Source organism: Nomascus leucogenys, chromosome 16 (assembly GCF_006542625.1).
Source record: "Nomascus leucogenys isolate Asia chromosome 16, Asia_NLE_v1, whole genome shotgun sequence".
NCBI lineage: Eukaryota > Metazoa > Chordata > Mammalia > Primates > Hylobatidae > Nomascus > Nomascus leucogenys.
The window spans coordinates 61219598-61236172 of NC_044396.1; the positions used below are offsets into that span (position 1 = coordinate 61219598).

Consider the following 16575-nt stretch of genomic DNA (forward strand, 5'->3'; position numbering starts at 1 on the left):
GAACTTAAAGTAATATTGGGAGGGAAATGTATAGTGCTAAATGCTTACATTTTAAAAAGAGTTATAAATCAGTGATCTAAGCTTTCACCATAAGAAGCAAATTGGAGGGTGGTCAGGGGAGGGAGAGGATCAGGAAAGATAACTATTGGGTACTAGGCTTAGTATCTGGGTGATGAAATAATCTGTACAACAAACCCCTGTTTACCTATGCAACAAACCTCCACTTGTACCCCTGAGCTTAAAAGTTAAAAAAAAATACTGTCCCTTTAAAATAATTATTTCTCATATATTTTCTACATGTATGCATAATAAACCATGTCTTCCTCATTTTATATTTGTGTTTTGTGAACCAAATATTTTATAATTATCTATTTTTTGAAAGGAGCAAATTGAAGCCAAAGAAGAAGAGAAATAATAATGATAATACAGAAAATAGTAAACAAACTAAAGGTTGATCATTTGTAAATGTCAATAAAATAAATAAACCTATAGCTAGACTTATCATGAAAATAAGGAGATTGCATGAATTGCCAATAGAAAGAATAAGAGTGAACATCACTATACACTTAGAAGACATTATAAAGAGGGAAATGTTCTGAAAATTTAATGCAAATAAAATAAACAACATTAGCTAAAGAGGATAAATTCATTGAAAGACAAAGTAATCAAAACTACTTAAGAAGACATAAATAACATGAATAGCTCCAAATAAAAATCACATTTCTAATTAAAAACATTTCAACAAAGAAAACTCCATGCTCATATGACTTCACTGATGAACTCTACCAGATATTTAAAGAGGAAATAATACTAATCCTATAAAAAATATTTCAAAATATATAGGAAGTGGGAAGACTTATCAACTTATTTTATCAGGTCAGTGTTGACTTGTTACAAAAAACAGACAAAGACATTATAAGAAAAGAGCTACCTGAAACTGGGTAATTTATAAAGAAAAGAAGTTTAATTGACTCACAGTTCCACATGGCTGGGGAGGCCTCAGGAAACTTACAATCATGGAGGAAGGTGAAGGGGAAGCATGCACCTTCTTCACAAGGTGGCAGGACAAAGAGAGTGAGAGGCGAAGTGCCACACTTTTAAACCATCAGATCTCATGAGAACTCACTCACTATCATGAAAACAGCATGGGGTAAATCCATCCCCATGATCTAATCATCCCCCACCAGGTCCCTCCCCTAACCTATGGGATTACAATTTGACATGAGATTTGTGTGGAGACACAGAGCTAAACCATATTATTCTGTGCCTGGCCCCTCCCAAATCTCATGTCCTTCTCACATTGCAAAATACAACTATCCCTTCCCAACAGTCCCCAAACGTCTTAACTCATTCCAACATTAAATCAAAAGTCCAAGTCCAAACTCTCGTCAGAGATAAGGCAAGCCCCTTCTGCCTATGAGCCTGTATAATCAAAAACAAGTTAGTTACTTCCAAGATACAATGGGGATACAGGCATTGGGTAAATGCTCTTGTTCCAAATGGGAGAAATTGGCCAAAACAAAGAGGCTACAGGCCCCGTGCAAGTGTAAAATCCAGAAGGACAGCCATTAAGTCTTAAAGCTCCAAAATAATCTCCTTGACTCCATGTCTCACATCCAGGGAATGCTGATGCAAGAGGTGGGTTCCCAAGGCCTTGGGCAGATCCACCCCTATGGCTCTGCAGGGTACAGCCTCCGCAGCTGCCTTCATGGGCTGGCATTGAGTGTCTGTGGCTTTTCCAGGTGCACAGTGCAAGCTATCAGTGGCTCTATCATTCCAGGGTCTGGAGGACGGTGGTCCTCTTCTAACAGCTCCACTAGGCAGTACCCCAGTGGGAACTCTGTATGGGGGGTCCAACCCCACATTTCACCTCTGCACTGCTCTAGTAGAGGCTCTCCATGAAGGCTCTGCCCCTGCAGCAGACTTCTGCCTGGATATTCAGGCATTTCCACATGTCCTCTGAAATCTAGGTAGAGGTTTCCAAACCTCAGTTCTGGCCTTCTGCACACCTGCAGGCCCAACATCACATGGAAGCTGCCAAGACTTTACATACTGATTCCAGTGACCAAATCTTTGCCATGGTTTCTGTGTCTGAATCTTAACTCACTCAATACACTGCACCACATTCAGCACTTCTAAATCCAGAAACCTGAATAGTTATTTTTCACAGGAACCAGAGTCTTGTGCCAGTGTTCTCTGTTGCCAAATTTTCTACATCTGTCACCTTTCTGAACGTTGGTGATTACTTAAGACCCAGTTATTTCAGCTGCCCGGCCCTCCAGCAGCCTGGATTAGCCCACACCACCAATTTCCCATCTCCAGACACCAAATTTTATTGGCATGGCTCAGTGGTTCTCAAACATCATTGTACACACCAAAGCTTGGGCTTCACTTTATGACTAATTAGATAAGAATGTCTGAGAGAGGGACCCACGTTTCTGTAATTTTAAAAACTCTCCAGTTGATTCTGAAATTCAGCCAGGGATGAGAAGCCTGAGAATAGAATGAGGTAAGTGACGGCGCAAAGTGTAGGGAGCTCCAAAAAACTCAGCTATCAAGATAACATTTTACGATATTTTAAACGCAACCTTTAAAAATCAAAATCACTGGAAAATAATCCATAATAAACAAAATATCAAAAATGTAAATAAGGGATTAGCACTTGGAGTCTGAGGCAAAAGGCAAAATTCATAATACTGATCTTGCCTTTTAAAAAAAGAAATGTTCTCCCATTTTTGTACAGCTGTTTGCACATAGGGAGCATTTATTAGATATTATCTGAGTTTACAAATAGAAAACCTACCTTATGAAATCATCCTTTGAAAATATAATTTTGCAAAGAGCATGAAATTGACTGAAAGTTTATTGAGAAGATGAAAGTTGATTGATAGTACCATACTGAATAGGCAAATCTGGGGTGGTAAACTCAGAAATGTAGCCTCTCCAGAGTTGAAAGAACAAGTTTAGGGGTAGAAGGCTGCAGGACCAAGGACAGTCTGAGTCAGTGCACAAGGGAGAGCGCCTTTATCAGAAAACCTGCCTGGTGGTCATCAGATGGTTGTCTCATCACCAGTTCAAATGCCTCATGGCCAAAGCTGAATCATAAAATCACTCCCCTGTCTCCCCAAATCCCTGGCCATTTTACACAGCTGACTCTTGTAATATTCTATTACTTCTAGTCAGAATGTCTTCACTTTCCCCACCTTTTAAAGGAAAGCTGTGCTTTTCTTCAAGGCTGTTCTCAGATGTTACGTTGCCTCAGAATCCCTCTCTGTGCCTCAGCTGACTGCCCTGACCACCCACAAATGCCTTCCCTTCATAGTCCAAACCCTGTGAATGCACAACTTTAGTGCATATCTCACTGTAACTGTTTACAAACCTGCTGCTCCCAATAGACCACAACCTACTTGGAGGTAAAAAAAAAAACAAAATTTTATGTACTAGCTGCTTGACACACAGTAGGAGTTTGATAATTATGTGTTAAAATAACAGACACAGAAAAGAGACTCTGAATAATGGTCTTGCCTGTAAGTGTTGAAGAATGGCAATAAGAAAAGAATTGGAGTGGAGGTGGAATTGAGACAGCAGGTAGCAGTATATGGGTTCTCTCCTCTCATCTTGACAACTCAACTATAAGACTTGAAGTAAGCTGTTTTTAGGAGGCCTGAAGGCTAACTAAACTCCTTAGGGCAACAAGATGGGAAGATGGGCTTTACGAAGACTTTTCGAGAGGAATTGTGGTCTGCAAGTGGTGGGGGTAGGGTGCAGTAAGGAGGAAACACCTTCATCTTAGAAAGCATTTTTCATTCTGAAAAGCAGGAGGCTAGACAAGAGACAAGCTTTTCAGAGCAATCTCTGTCCTCTTGGCCAGGGAGAAAGGCATAAGGGATATCCATTGTCCAGCCTCCTAAACCAGGTGGAGGAGAAAACTAGAACTCAGACAAAATTCCTGCTCGGGATAAAAGAATGTGCATTTGGCTGGTGCCCTCCCCTGTCTCTCTCAGGAACTTGGGTTTGATGCAGGGGTCAGAACTCAAATGGTGGCAGAAGGCAGGTATGCATGACTGAGAGATGCTGGAGGTAGTGTGGAGTGAGGAATAGGATGCACGTCCTGCACCAGGGACTCCTACAAACTCCTGATCACAACACCCACTCAGCCACAAATGATTATTTCTGTGAAGAAAGCAAGCCCCTGGTTGCCAGACCTTTCACGTGTTTATGATAACAATCCCTAAAGTTTAATATTCATTTTCTCAATTTTGAAAGGTAAAAAATAATAAATTGTGTTAAATCCCTTGGGCTTACCATGTATAGGCCAAACAATACATGTCTGAAGGCTGAACGTGGGCTCACAGGTCATTAATTTGTAACTACAAATAATTGGGAAGGAGAAATGGGTATTCAAGGATTCCTCAATGGTTCAATGGGTGACAGTCATTCAATATCATCCAGAACTTCACTTTCACCTTCATCTCATTGTTACCCGGCCTTGTGCATGTTTTTGATATCCCTATTGTCCTGTCTACTCAAAATAGACTCTTCCATTGATCTCTTCTAGAGGTTTTGGTGTTTTTTGTTAGTGGTTGTTGTTGTTGTTGTTTGGGTTTGTTTTTTATTTTTTTGAGACAGAGTTTTGCTCTTGTCGCCCAGGCTGGAGTACAATGGCGTGATCTTGGCTTACTGCAACCTCTGCCTCCCGGGTTCGAGAGATTCTCCTGCCTCAGGCTCCCGAGTAGTTATGATTTACAGGCGTGTGCCACCACGCCCGGCTAATTTTTGTATTTTTAGCAGAGACGGAGTTTTGCCATGTTGGCCAGGCTGGTCTCAAACTCCTGACCTCTGGTGATCTGCCCACCTTGGCCTCCCAAAGTGCTGGTGGGATCACAAGCATGAGCCACTGCGCCCAGCTTAGAGGTCTATTCTCAATCCACCAGTTACCTTACAGGAAATTTAGCTAAGGGTATTTTTCATTGTCAGTTAATAAAATAAAAGTGGAGAAGCATCAGCATTTGATGTATCTAGTTGGCATCTTGAGAAAAGATACATGTTTTCTGAGCTTCCATTTAAAAAATACAGATTTAAGACCAGGCATAGTGCCTCACACCTGTAATCCCAGCACTTTGGAAGGCTGAGGTGGGTGGGTCACTTGAGCCCAGAAGTTCAAGACCAACCTGTGCAAAACAACAAAACCCCATCTCTACAAAAAAATACAAAACTTAGCTGAGCGTGGTGGTGTGCACCTGTAGTCTCCGCTACACAGGAGGCTGAGGTGGGAGGATCATTTGAGCCCGGGAGGTTGAGGCTGCAGTGAGCTGTGATCATGCCACTGTGCTTCAGTCTGGGTGACAGAGTGAGATCCTGTCTCAAAGTTAAAAAAAAAAACAAAAAAAAACTATAGATTTGCCCACTGGCTACTTTAGAGAAATAATAATGCTGAAGTGTACTTTTCTTCAAAAGACGTGTCTATAAATTTTCATTTCAGAGGCTTGGTAACAGAATGGCACTAGTATAGATTTTTACTAGATGATTTTTCCACCTAGAAATAAACTGAGACAAAACATTGCTGGGTGGTTCATGTGATTGGAAATCCAGAGGACAGGTGAAGGGGAAAAGCACCCAGGGCTGATAGAGAGATTCTATAAAGTGGTCCAGAAATAAGAGTTGAAAAACTTAACAGACCCTACGCAGTTTAAATTGATGTTCTGATCTCAAAGAGGCCTTTTAAAAATAATTGTTATAAGCATCAGAAGATTGCAGCTAAAATGGTTTGCAATCAACTTTAACTAATTTTCCATTCACAAAATATGAGAGGAGGAAGCCAATTGTACTGATTCACTTAAACAGTACAAGAGTTTTCATAATAGAGAAAGGTTGATTTCAGCTCAGACAGATATTTCAAGCTTCAAGGGCCGTGTCTAGACTGAGAAGGATTTGCTAGCTCCAAAGTCCTATCAAGCAAGGAGTGTAAATGTATTTCAGAGCAGCTCAGGTACTAGAGTTTCTGCAGAACTTAGACGATCAGCAACGACAAAGCCAGCTGCTTCTAGACCCCTGGCTTGTGATTCAGCTTTCCAAATTAAAGACTGTCTCATCAGCACATTTAATAGTAAATCCTCCAAGAGCAGAAGACTCTGAATCAGTGAGGACTGACTGGCATCTGTGAGTGTGTGTGAATGTATGTGTGTGTGTGTATGTGTGTCTCTGTGAGAGAGCAAGCGAGCGTGTATGTTCTCATTAGGTGACGATCTATGATTTGACAGCCTCACTGCTGCTGCTCCTGCTGCTGCTTCTGCTTCTGCTGCGGCTCTGTGGTTTGTCATTAGTTGGAAAGGGCTGTGGAGGGTTTAGAGAAACTGCAGTTTTAAAGACTGAGCACTGCTAAGTGGTCTTCCTCTCAAATAGAGTAGATAAGATTTTCTGCAAGATTAGAAACTTGGAACTATTACCACTTCATCTACCCAGAAAATCAGGCAGCGCTACAGAGGATAAGGTAAGAGAAGAAATTGTCCTCTCTTGAATCTGTGGGGCAGGGGGCATGGGGAAATGTCATCTTTCAAAGGCTTGCTATTTTATACCAAAGACATCTCACACTCTGAGAGCAAAAGAGGCAACAGCTAAATTTGTAACAAGCTTGATTATTGAGCTTCTTGGCTTTTTCCTCTGGGATCTTTTTCTTCTTTATTATACTTTTGCCAGGCATCTAAGAGGTGTATTCGTATTTATTTTTCAGTTAGTAGATAGTGTTTAGTTTTTTTCAATTGGGCACTGTTACAAAACAAGGAGTTTTTACTGTTTCTCTTTCCTTAAGCATTTTTCTCCATTAAGAGGGAACTGGTCCCTCTTAATGTGAGCTGGTCAAAATAGTTACTCCATTCTACACCAGAGATGCAATAAAAGAAGTTTTAAGAAGTACACATGAGCCCTATTCCCATAGAAAAATGGGAAGTGAAAGGAGTGGAAGTGAGGGTTATTTGTGATTGGGACTTGATCAGAAATTTTAACACTGTTAATGAATATGTACTATGACCCTTCACAGGGGGACGGAACTGCTGCAATAAAGGTGAGCGCTGGAAAGATGTTTTGAGAAGTCAGTGTTCCCGAGAAACTTTAAGCCACTAAAGATGGAAAACGAGACAGTCAATGAACTGAACCAAACACAGCTTCAGCCACGAGCAGTGGTGGCCTTAGAATACCAGGTGGTCACCATCTTACTTGTGCTTATTATTTGTGGCCTGGGCATTGTAGGCAACATCATGGTAGTCCTGGTTGTCATGAGAACCAAGCACATGAGGACCCCCACAAACTGCTACCTGGTGAGCCTGGCAGTAGCTGATCTCACGGTCTTGGTGGCCGCAGGCCTCCCCAACATAACAGACAGTATCTACGGTTCCTGGGTCTATGGCTATGTTGGATGCCTCTGCATTACTTACCTCCAGTATTTGGGAATTAATGCATCCTCTTGTTCAATAACAGCCTTTACCATTGAGAGGTACATAGCAATCTGTCACCCCATCAAAGCCCAGTTTCTCTGCACGTTTTCCAGAGCCAAAAAGATTATCATCTTTGTCTGGGCTTTCACATCTCTTTATTGTATGCTCTGGTTCTTCTTGCTGGATCTCAATATTAGCACCTACAAAGATGCTATTGTGATATCCTGTGGCTACAAGATCTCCAGGAATTACTACTCACCTATTTACCTAATGGACTTTGGTGTCTTTTATGTTGTGCCAATGATCCTGGCTACCGTCCTCTATGGATTCATAGCTAGAATCCTTTTCTTAAATCCCATTCCTTCAGATCCTAAAGAAAACTCTAAGACATGGAAAAATGACTCAACCCATCAGAACACAAATTTGAATGTAAATACCTCTAATAGATGTTTCAACAGCACAGTATCTTCAAGGAAGCAGGTAAGCAAAACTGAAACTCCAAGTCAATAGAGGAAATATGGGATAGAGTTCCCTGGAGATGGGAACAACTTTGCCCTGTTTAGCTGATGGCGAAACCAAAATACCATCATGCAAATGTTTCACAGTGTAAGCTTCTGCCTAACATATTAAATCCATCTCTAAAGCAACTGAAGATCGAAAAATAGATAGGGAAAATTTGATAGCACATCAGCAGGTATCAGTTCAGGTGCTATTAAGATACAAAGAAATATAAACAGAAACTCTAGAAATTCACCTTTAATATGTTTGTGCCTCTCTGGAAATGTTATCGGACTATTTGGATAATTTCTGGCTTCTGTAGTAAAGAATTCTATTGCATGATAAATAATTATCTTTAAAAATTCTATTGCACAACAAATATTTGACAAGACAGTTTGAAAATAGGTTAGTTTTAAAAAATGAAACTTTCTTTGCCATTCTATAGTTACTCACAATGGAGACATATACCTGAGAAAGGTTCCTGGACTTATTTTTGGTAGTCTTAGTGGGGAAAGATTCTATCACCCTCTCCTCCAGCTCCCTACACAGTGTCCCAGCATGCAGAAGCTGAAAATGCACTTTGCTCAGGAAATGTTCTAATAAAATATACAACATCAAGCTCAATTTTTCATAAAGAATGACTGAAATTTTTTTTAAAAATCGGTTTTTTCCTAAGCATACCTAAAAATTCTTTTATACTTTCAGGTCACCTGAATGCCCATATAATTAGTTGAATAGTGGTTTTACTAGTGAACCAAGTGCAAAACTTTATTTCAGTATTTTTGAAATGATACAAGAGTAAAATACTTTTATATCATTTACACATTTATCTATATTTATACAATTGTTCTAAGTTACTTACAAACTTAGCTTTAAGTTTCTTTTCCTTCTTTGTTAAACATAATGAACAGATGATATCTATTCTCATAGCTGAAAAAGAAAGCTAAACTTGAAATCAACATGCTGATACTTTTAAATGGGTTGAATTTTCTCATATTTCTTGAAAAGAATATAGTTCTTTCTGTGTACATAGCTAGAAACTGAGTGTACTTTGTAAAAAAAGTATACCTATGAATCATTCACACGGTTACTTCATAAACTCTAGCTGATATATGCATCGTAACTGGACACAACGAAATAAACTGCTAAAAATTTTAAGTGTTTTAGACATGCATGAAATGAATAATGAGCCATAAATTAAAGGAAACATATACTGCATTTTAAATGGTGCTGTAATACTTGGTTTATATAATACTTATTATTAAAGATAACTAGATGACAGAAGAAAGACCTAAACAACTATTGTCAGCTCTTAGATTTCTTTTGTCTTGGATCTAGCAGTGAGATACCTAATATAAGGCTTATTTGGCCATTTATTACCCAAAACTTGATTAATTGAAATCTAGAGAGATCTATTGACTATCTTCCAAGACAAACGTTAACAAATGTAATAAGAAATTAAAGAATATGTACATCTCAATTAGACACCAAACATGGGTTAATGTCTGCAACAAGGAAGGTCAGGGAGTAAATTCATTCATTAGACTCCAATTTGCATTCCTGTTATAAATTTTTAAAACTTGTTTGTCTTGTCTAATGTCCTTTGTTTCCATTACAGTCATTAGTACCCATCAGCATTAATATGCTTTAATTTGCTAATTATGTTACATGTTCACAGTCTTATTTCAAAGCTGTTACCGGTAAGCTGTCTTTACAGAGGCTATATGATAGAAGAAAAAGCCAAAGACTTGGCTCCAAACAACCTTGGGCTTAAATGCCAGGATTCCATTCAAACTCTATAAACTTGGATAAGTAGAACTCTGTGAGCCTTAGTTTTGTCATCTGTTAAATGAGATAAATAGCAATATCCAAGATCAGTGTGAGGATCCATGAAAGATGCCTAAAGTGGAGTGGTGATTAATGCCTGAGTGTTAACTAGGCTCCTTCTTAATTTTTAAAAATATATTGGCAACTGTGAGGGAACTACAGGTTTTTCCTTAAAAATACACATTCACTGCTTTAACAAAGATTACTTGTTGAACAAATGTGTATATGACATGGTAACTTCTTTAAGGAGTTTTTTTAAACAATTAGAGCATTTGGAAACACATTCTGAGCATTTGGGATTGTCACATTAACACCACTGTCAGCCTCCAAGAATAAGAAATGAAGTTCCCTTGTTGCAAATACCAATAACACCCTAATTGAGAAACATGGAGTGACATATAAGCCAATAGGAGTGTATTTAAGTAATGTGCCTTGTAATTCAACCCTGATTATAGATGGGATGGGAGTTCAGAGAAAAGAAGGAAAATCACCGGGCTACAGGTATCAGAGAAGTCTTCATGGAAGAGGTGGCATTTGAGATGACTCTGGAAGGATGAAGATAATTTGAAAAGTAAAAGTCAAGAAGGACAGTATTCCATGCATAAAGGACAAGACATAGTGGCTGGGATGAGAATGACGTGGGTTTGGAGAGGGGCCAAGAAGGGGCACATAGAGTGGGACTTATGGGATGGAGCGACTTAGTTGTCTGAAATGAATGATGCATTTGTGGGAGTGGTAAAAATAAAGACTGGATTGATGTGTGAAAATGAAAGAAGAGAAAGAGAGAGACAGAGAAGGCTGTGGAGGATCCAGACAATCAGGCAAAGAAAGGAGTTTGAACTTAATGCAGAGGCAACAAAGAATGTGAGTGATGAGCAGGGAGCAGCAATGATGAAATGGTGTTCAGGGATGAGAAATCTGACAGCTGTGAGGGAGGCAGATTTGAAGAGAGAGAGATTGGTGGAAGAAAGACCACTTTGGAAGTTGTTAGTAGTGATACAGGCATGAGTCAGTAAGATCCTTTATCAGGAGAATTTAAAGAGTATACCAGAAAGATGTTTCAAAGAAAGAAAGGGTGTGATGTGAACATATTAGACATAAAGGATGAAGAAAGGACAATTCAATATGGTCCCAGGATTCTGAGTCTGGAAGAATGTGGTGCCCCGATCGGTGGGAATGAGAACAGTGAAGGGGAGCCAGTTTTGTACAAAATTAGTGACCTGCTTTTTTCTTCTTCCAAAATAGTTATTTTCTGAAATCTTTGAAAGGTTCAAACCTCCACCTTCTATAGCCAAAGGACTTTAATTTTAATATTTTCTCTGCGTTTTTTTCTTCTAGGAAAGTTTAATTTACAGTTTAATAAATACTCATCTGGGTCAGGTCTTTCTAACCAAGTTCTTAAATTCAAATATGCATAGCCTAAAAGAGCCACATTTAAAAAGGAAGCAAAAGAGCATTTACACGTAAGGGACAAATGTGAGTTTTTTTCCTTGCTTATTTGTTTTTAACTTTCATTCTCTATGCAGAAAATCCAGGCCAAAATCTTTGTTCTCTTTTATTCAGGGATTCAATTATATTTTAGGAAAACATCTAAATGTTGGGTAAATTCAGTAAGTTACCCAAACTTATGGCTTGGAATTGTGTAAACCAAAAGGATTATCTCACTGACTAAATATATTGCTTTTATAGTTGGTTGTTTTAATATAAAGGAGGCATTGTTTAAATTATCATATTTGTCTCATTTCAGCTCTATCTACACAATGCCTCAAGAGTCCCTCAGTTCAGTCAATTCAGGGGTTCAACATTATGTAGATACAATATGTCTATCATTGACTGTGTATTTCTATGTAATTGATTGGATTTTTGGTATTTTGAAAGCACAGAAACACCTGAACATCTTATTAAAATGTAAAATCAATAAATACATTCAATTCAAATATGTACTTTCTACAGGATGCAGAAATATGCAGAATATTTTATAGATTTATAAAACAGGCTACCAGTTTTATTTTCAATGGAGTTGCTTCAATAATTTTTTTCTTAATTCTTACACAATAACTAGTAGAGAAACCATGTAACATAGTCTTAATAGAAGCTCTAAGAGTAATGGCAGAATTTTTACTATGGAATTCACTTGACTCATCAAGCCTTAAAAATATCAGTCTTTGTTTCCATGAAACTATTAAACATCTAGAAGAAATATTGGTAGCCCAAGAAACAGAATCAACTTTCCTTTTTATTTATTATTTATTTATTTATTTATTTTTATTTTATTTATTTATTTTTGAGATCGAGTCTCCCTCTGTAGCCCAGGCTGGAATGCAGTGGCAGTATCTCAGCTCACTCAACCTCCACCCCCAGGATTCTAGAGATTCTTCTGTCTCAGCCCCCCGAGTAGCTGGGATTACAGGTGTGTGCCAACACACCTGGCTAATTTTTTTCTATTTTTAGTAGAGACAGGGTTTCACCATGTTGGCCAGACTGGTCTCGAACTCCTGACCTCAGGTGATACGCCAGTCTCGGCCTTCCAAAGTGCTGGGATTACAGGCTTGAGCCACCGCGCCTGGCACAACTTTCCTTTTTAAAGTAATGCACTCCTTTTGCTGTTATTGGTGATAATGACAATGATGCTATAAAAGCAATCATGTGTATTACGGAAAATATAGAAAACTAGGAATAGGCAAAAGCCATCTCTTACCTCCTGACCCCACCTCTCAAAGACCAAAATCATCATCATTTTGTTATATTGCTTTTCTTATGTTTTCACTGGATCTTTTTTTTAACACAATTATAGTCAAATGAATATGTAGTTTTGGCTTCCTACTTTTCCACATACAATTTTGGAAATAATATTCTCAAAGAGAAAGCACAAGGCAAAGCAAAAGAAAATGATCAGGATTAAGTTTGTTCCTCTGAGCCTCAGTTTTCTCATCAATAAAATAGGAAAAACGATGACCTCATAGTGCTGTTGCTGAAGTCATATGAGATATATCAGACAAAATTCAGATTTGCTTTCCTCCCACCTGTCCAGCCACCTACTCTTCCCTCTCTCTTATGTGTCTCAGTGATCCCCACCTCGCTGGGCACCCTCCTGACCCTCTTTAAGCACTCCTCAGTCATACAATGCTCATGGAAAATGAAGACACTCAGACAAAGAACTGGCTTCCATGTGTCTTCCCTATTCTCCCTTGCCTCACTCCAACTCCTACTTCTAGTGCTATTTACTTTTTTTTTTTTTTTTTTTTTTTTTGAGGCAGAGTCTCACCCTGTCACCAGGCTGGAGTGCAGTGGTGTGATCTCAGCTCACTGCAACCTCCACCTCCTGGGTTCAAGCAATTCTCCTGTCTCAGCCTCCCGAGTAGCTGGGATTACAGGCACGCACCACCATGGCCAGCTAATTTTTGTATTTTTAGGAGAGACGGGGTTTCACCACGTTGGCCAGGATAATCTCGATCTCCTGACCTCATGATCCGCCCGCCTTGGCCTCCCAAAGTGCTAGGATTACAGGCATGAGCCACCATGCCCGGCCTATTTACTTTTTAAAGAATACATGTTTTGGGTTATGAATGAATGTTTAATTAAATTGGGGGAAGATATTGAACAATAATGATCTACTGCAAAATTTTAGTTAACATTGACCCAGCTCTAGCTTTAGAACTTTTGCTTTCCCTCCAACTCATTTAAAAAAAAAAAAAAAAGACTAACAAGATAGTTACTGACCAGCCTTCACCTGTCTAGAACTTGGGGTATTAGTTTGCATTTTGAAGAATTCATGAGAGGCTACGTAAAACCTGTAAGACGCATAGGAAAGGAGGCACAATGTTGGAATGTCAGGCAGTAGGGCTGGCATTCGGGACCATAAAATCTCATAATTGTAAACGTAAGCAGCTGCCAGCTCCACCTACATCTAAGAGAACCTTTACTCAACAGACTCATTCTTCTCCGCAGGTAGCTTAATCAATGATTAAGCTCACACGGCAAATTAATGATATTAAACTCTTCAGCATTAGGCCTAAATTAGAGGTTTCCCAAGAGTACTGAGGCTACAGGCTCATCTTTCATTTTCTTTTTTTTCTTAATTTTTTCATTTTTCAAATTTTTTTTAGAGATGGAGGCCTTGCTCTGTCATGCAGGCTGGTGTGCAGTGGTGCAATCATAGGTCACTGCAACCTCTACCTCCTGAGTTCAAGAAATCATCCTGCTACAGTCGCCCAAGTAGCTGGGACTACAGGTGCACACCGCTGCGCCCGGCTCATCTTTCATTTTTAATTGTGTTATTTATTCCAATGTCTGGTTTCAACTATATACTTAATAGTGTAAATATCTCTAAGTTCAGGAGAAAAATGTGTAATTTTTGTGACAGCTCACAGCTAAGTGTGCCATTTTATTTTTATTAAAGAATAGTTTTCTATTTTCTGATTCACATCCTGTATAAGATTTTGTACATATCCTATAAATTGACTAATAATCTCCTAAAGTTGTGTGTTTTGTGTGCTTTTAGATAAGTACACATTGTTTATTCCTAATTTTGTATTTGCATAAAAGCTGCAAATATAAAATTAGGAATAAACAATGTGTATTTATGAATAATTGAGCCGTAATTTCACTAGCAGAAAAAAATAAATTATTCTATATGCCTACAAAAGAAAGACCTATGCTCCTATAGAATTCAATCTGATCACACAAGAAACATCATAAAATCAGCTAAACTTGAAGATGACAAACTACTTTATACTTCTTTACATAGCCTCTCATTAATTCTTCAACATGCACACAGATACTCCAAGTTCCAGACAGATGAAGTCTGGTTGGTAAGTATGTTCTTAGTCTCCTTTAGGTTTTTTTTTTTTTTAATGAGTTGGAGGAAATAGCAAAAGTTATAATGCTCGAGCTGGGTCAGTGTTAAGCAAAATTTTGCAGTAGGTCCTTCTTATTCAATATGTTCCCTAATTTAATTAAACATTCATTCACATCCAGAAAGCCCCTAGCACTATCCTGGGTATACAGGCTACAGGAATAAATAAAGACAAACTCTGTCTTCAAGGAGCTTAATATGGGCCATGTACACAAATAATTCTGAGCATACCACTACATTCTATGAGAGAGAACATGGCATCAATGACAGGAGAAGGAAAATGGTGGAAGGCTTTTGGAGTACATGGTATTTGAACTGGACCTATAAAGGTGGGATGAATGTCTACAAGCAGCAATAAAGTCAGAGAGAAAAGAAGGAAAGTTCAACAGAAAGGGGAAAGTAGATGGGAAAAGACTGGGCACGTTCAGGGAGGGAATAATCTGGTATTGTTGAAGCTATGGAAGGGAAGTGTCTAGAGAAGGAAGTCTGAGCCAGATTGTGGTCCTGCTACACCTAATTCCCGCCTCTCCTCCCCATCCTGTCCCTTGTCATTCTATATACTTTCTTCTATGCCCATGCTTACAACTTTCACCTGAGTCTTCAGTGTATAGCTTCAGAAAAGACATCTCCCGACCCATACATACAATTGCTTTTTGGACATCACATAATTACATCAAATCCAATAGGTCTAAAACAAAACACATTATTTTGCCTTATAAACCTCTACCTCTTTCTTTCTTTCCTATATTAGATTCCCAAACCAGAAACCTGGGGGTCCTTCTAAGTGCCTTTTTCTTCTGTTATCCCCCTCCCTCCATAGCTAAGCAATAGCCACATCCTAGTGATTCCAGCTCATTATTCTCCTGTTGACCTACTTCTCCACTCGCACCACTGCTGCCCTGGTTCACCGCCTCTCACTGCCCTATTTCACTGCACACCTTACCAGCCTCTCTGGTTCCCATGGCACTCTCCTCCAAATCATTCTGCATATTGCTCACTAAGGGATCTCTCTAACACAGAGATACTATCGGTACAATTTTCACAGTCCCCTGAGCGCTGGAGTTTTAACTCCTTAGCGTCACAAATAAGAGCTTGTCCCTTTCCTACATTTTCAGCTTCCTCTCACGTGGCTCTCCCAACTTACACATTACGCTCCAGCAATTCTGAATTATTTGTAGTTCTCTGAACCTGCTGCATTCTCTCAGCTGGAACACCCTTCATCTGGCAAACTCCCAATTATCTTTCAAGTCATAAATCAAATGATGCCCAGCCACCTCATCAAGCCTTCACTGAATTTCTCAGGTAGATTTATATAGCTTCATTCCTAACTACATATATGTTAGGTGTTCTTCCTATGTTTCCACAGTACTTTGCATACACATGTGCTTTAGTAATTCTTGGTCCTCATAATTGGTAGCATGTCTTCCCACTCTCACTAACATCCCAAAGAGTAGGGCCTTGTATTCTGGTACCCTCAGCCCTGCGTTTGGCATATAGTAGGTTCCCCAAAGTGTACACACTCAGTGGTGTGTAGCTGCCAAGGAGTACAGGCTTTGCAAGAGCAGGTGATTAGTCTCACTCCCCAACTCTGCATTCAGTGCCGTCACACTGGTGGCTTAAAATTGGTCATGGTTGAATTACTTTACAAAATCAGCAAATATGACAAGCCAGGGTCCCCTCTTTTTTTGTGGAGAGATGATTGTTAAATACTTATCGACACACTTTTGTGTTTGTGTGTATGTATATATACAAATATATGTGTGTGTGTATATATATAATATATATATATATATATAAAACATGTAATTTTACAAATGTAGTAAATGAAAGTGTGAAAGAATACATTCATACAGACTTACGGGCTTGGTCAAGTCCAACACTATATTTTGCTTCCTGAAAAATTATCCTTTACATGTGACATATTCTTCTCTGATTTTAATTAAAATCTCCTTGTCTTTTATTAAA

At 38.9% G+C, this 16575-nt stretch overlaps 1 protein-coding gene across 1 annotated transcript in view; it reads left to right on the forward strand.

Annotated features, from left to right (window-relative positions):
• Window positions 1-6233: 6233 nt before the first annotated feature.
• The window catches only part of TRHR (thyrotropin releasing hormone receptor), a 35694-nt gene continuing 25352 nt past the window's right edge, over window positions 6234-16575 (forward strand). Inside the window, exons 1-2 of the mRNA XM_003256109.4 lie at window positions 6234-6490; window positions 7037-7910. Of these exons, the coding sequence (XP_003256157.1) occupies window positions 7122-7910 (789 nt within the window). The 5' untranslated portion in view covers window positions 6234-6490; window positions 7037-7121. The remainder of the gene's footprint in view (window positions 6491-7036; window positions 7911-16575) is intronic.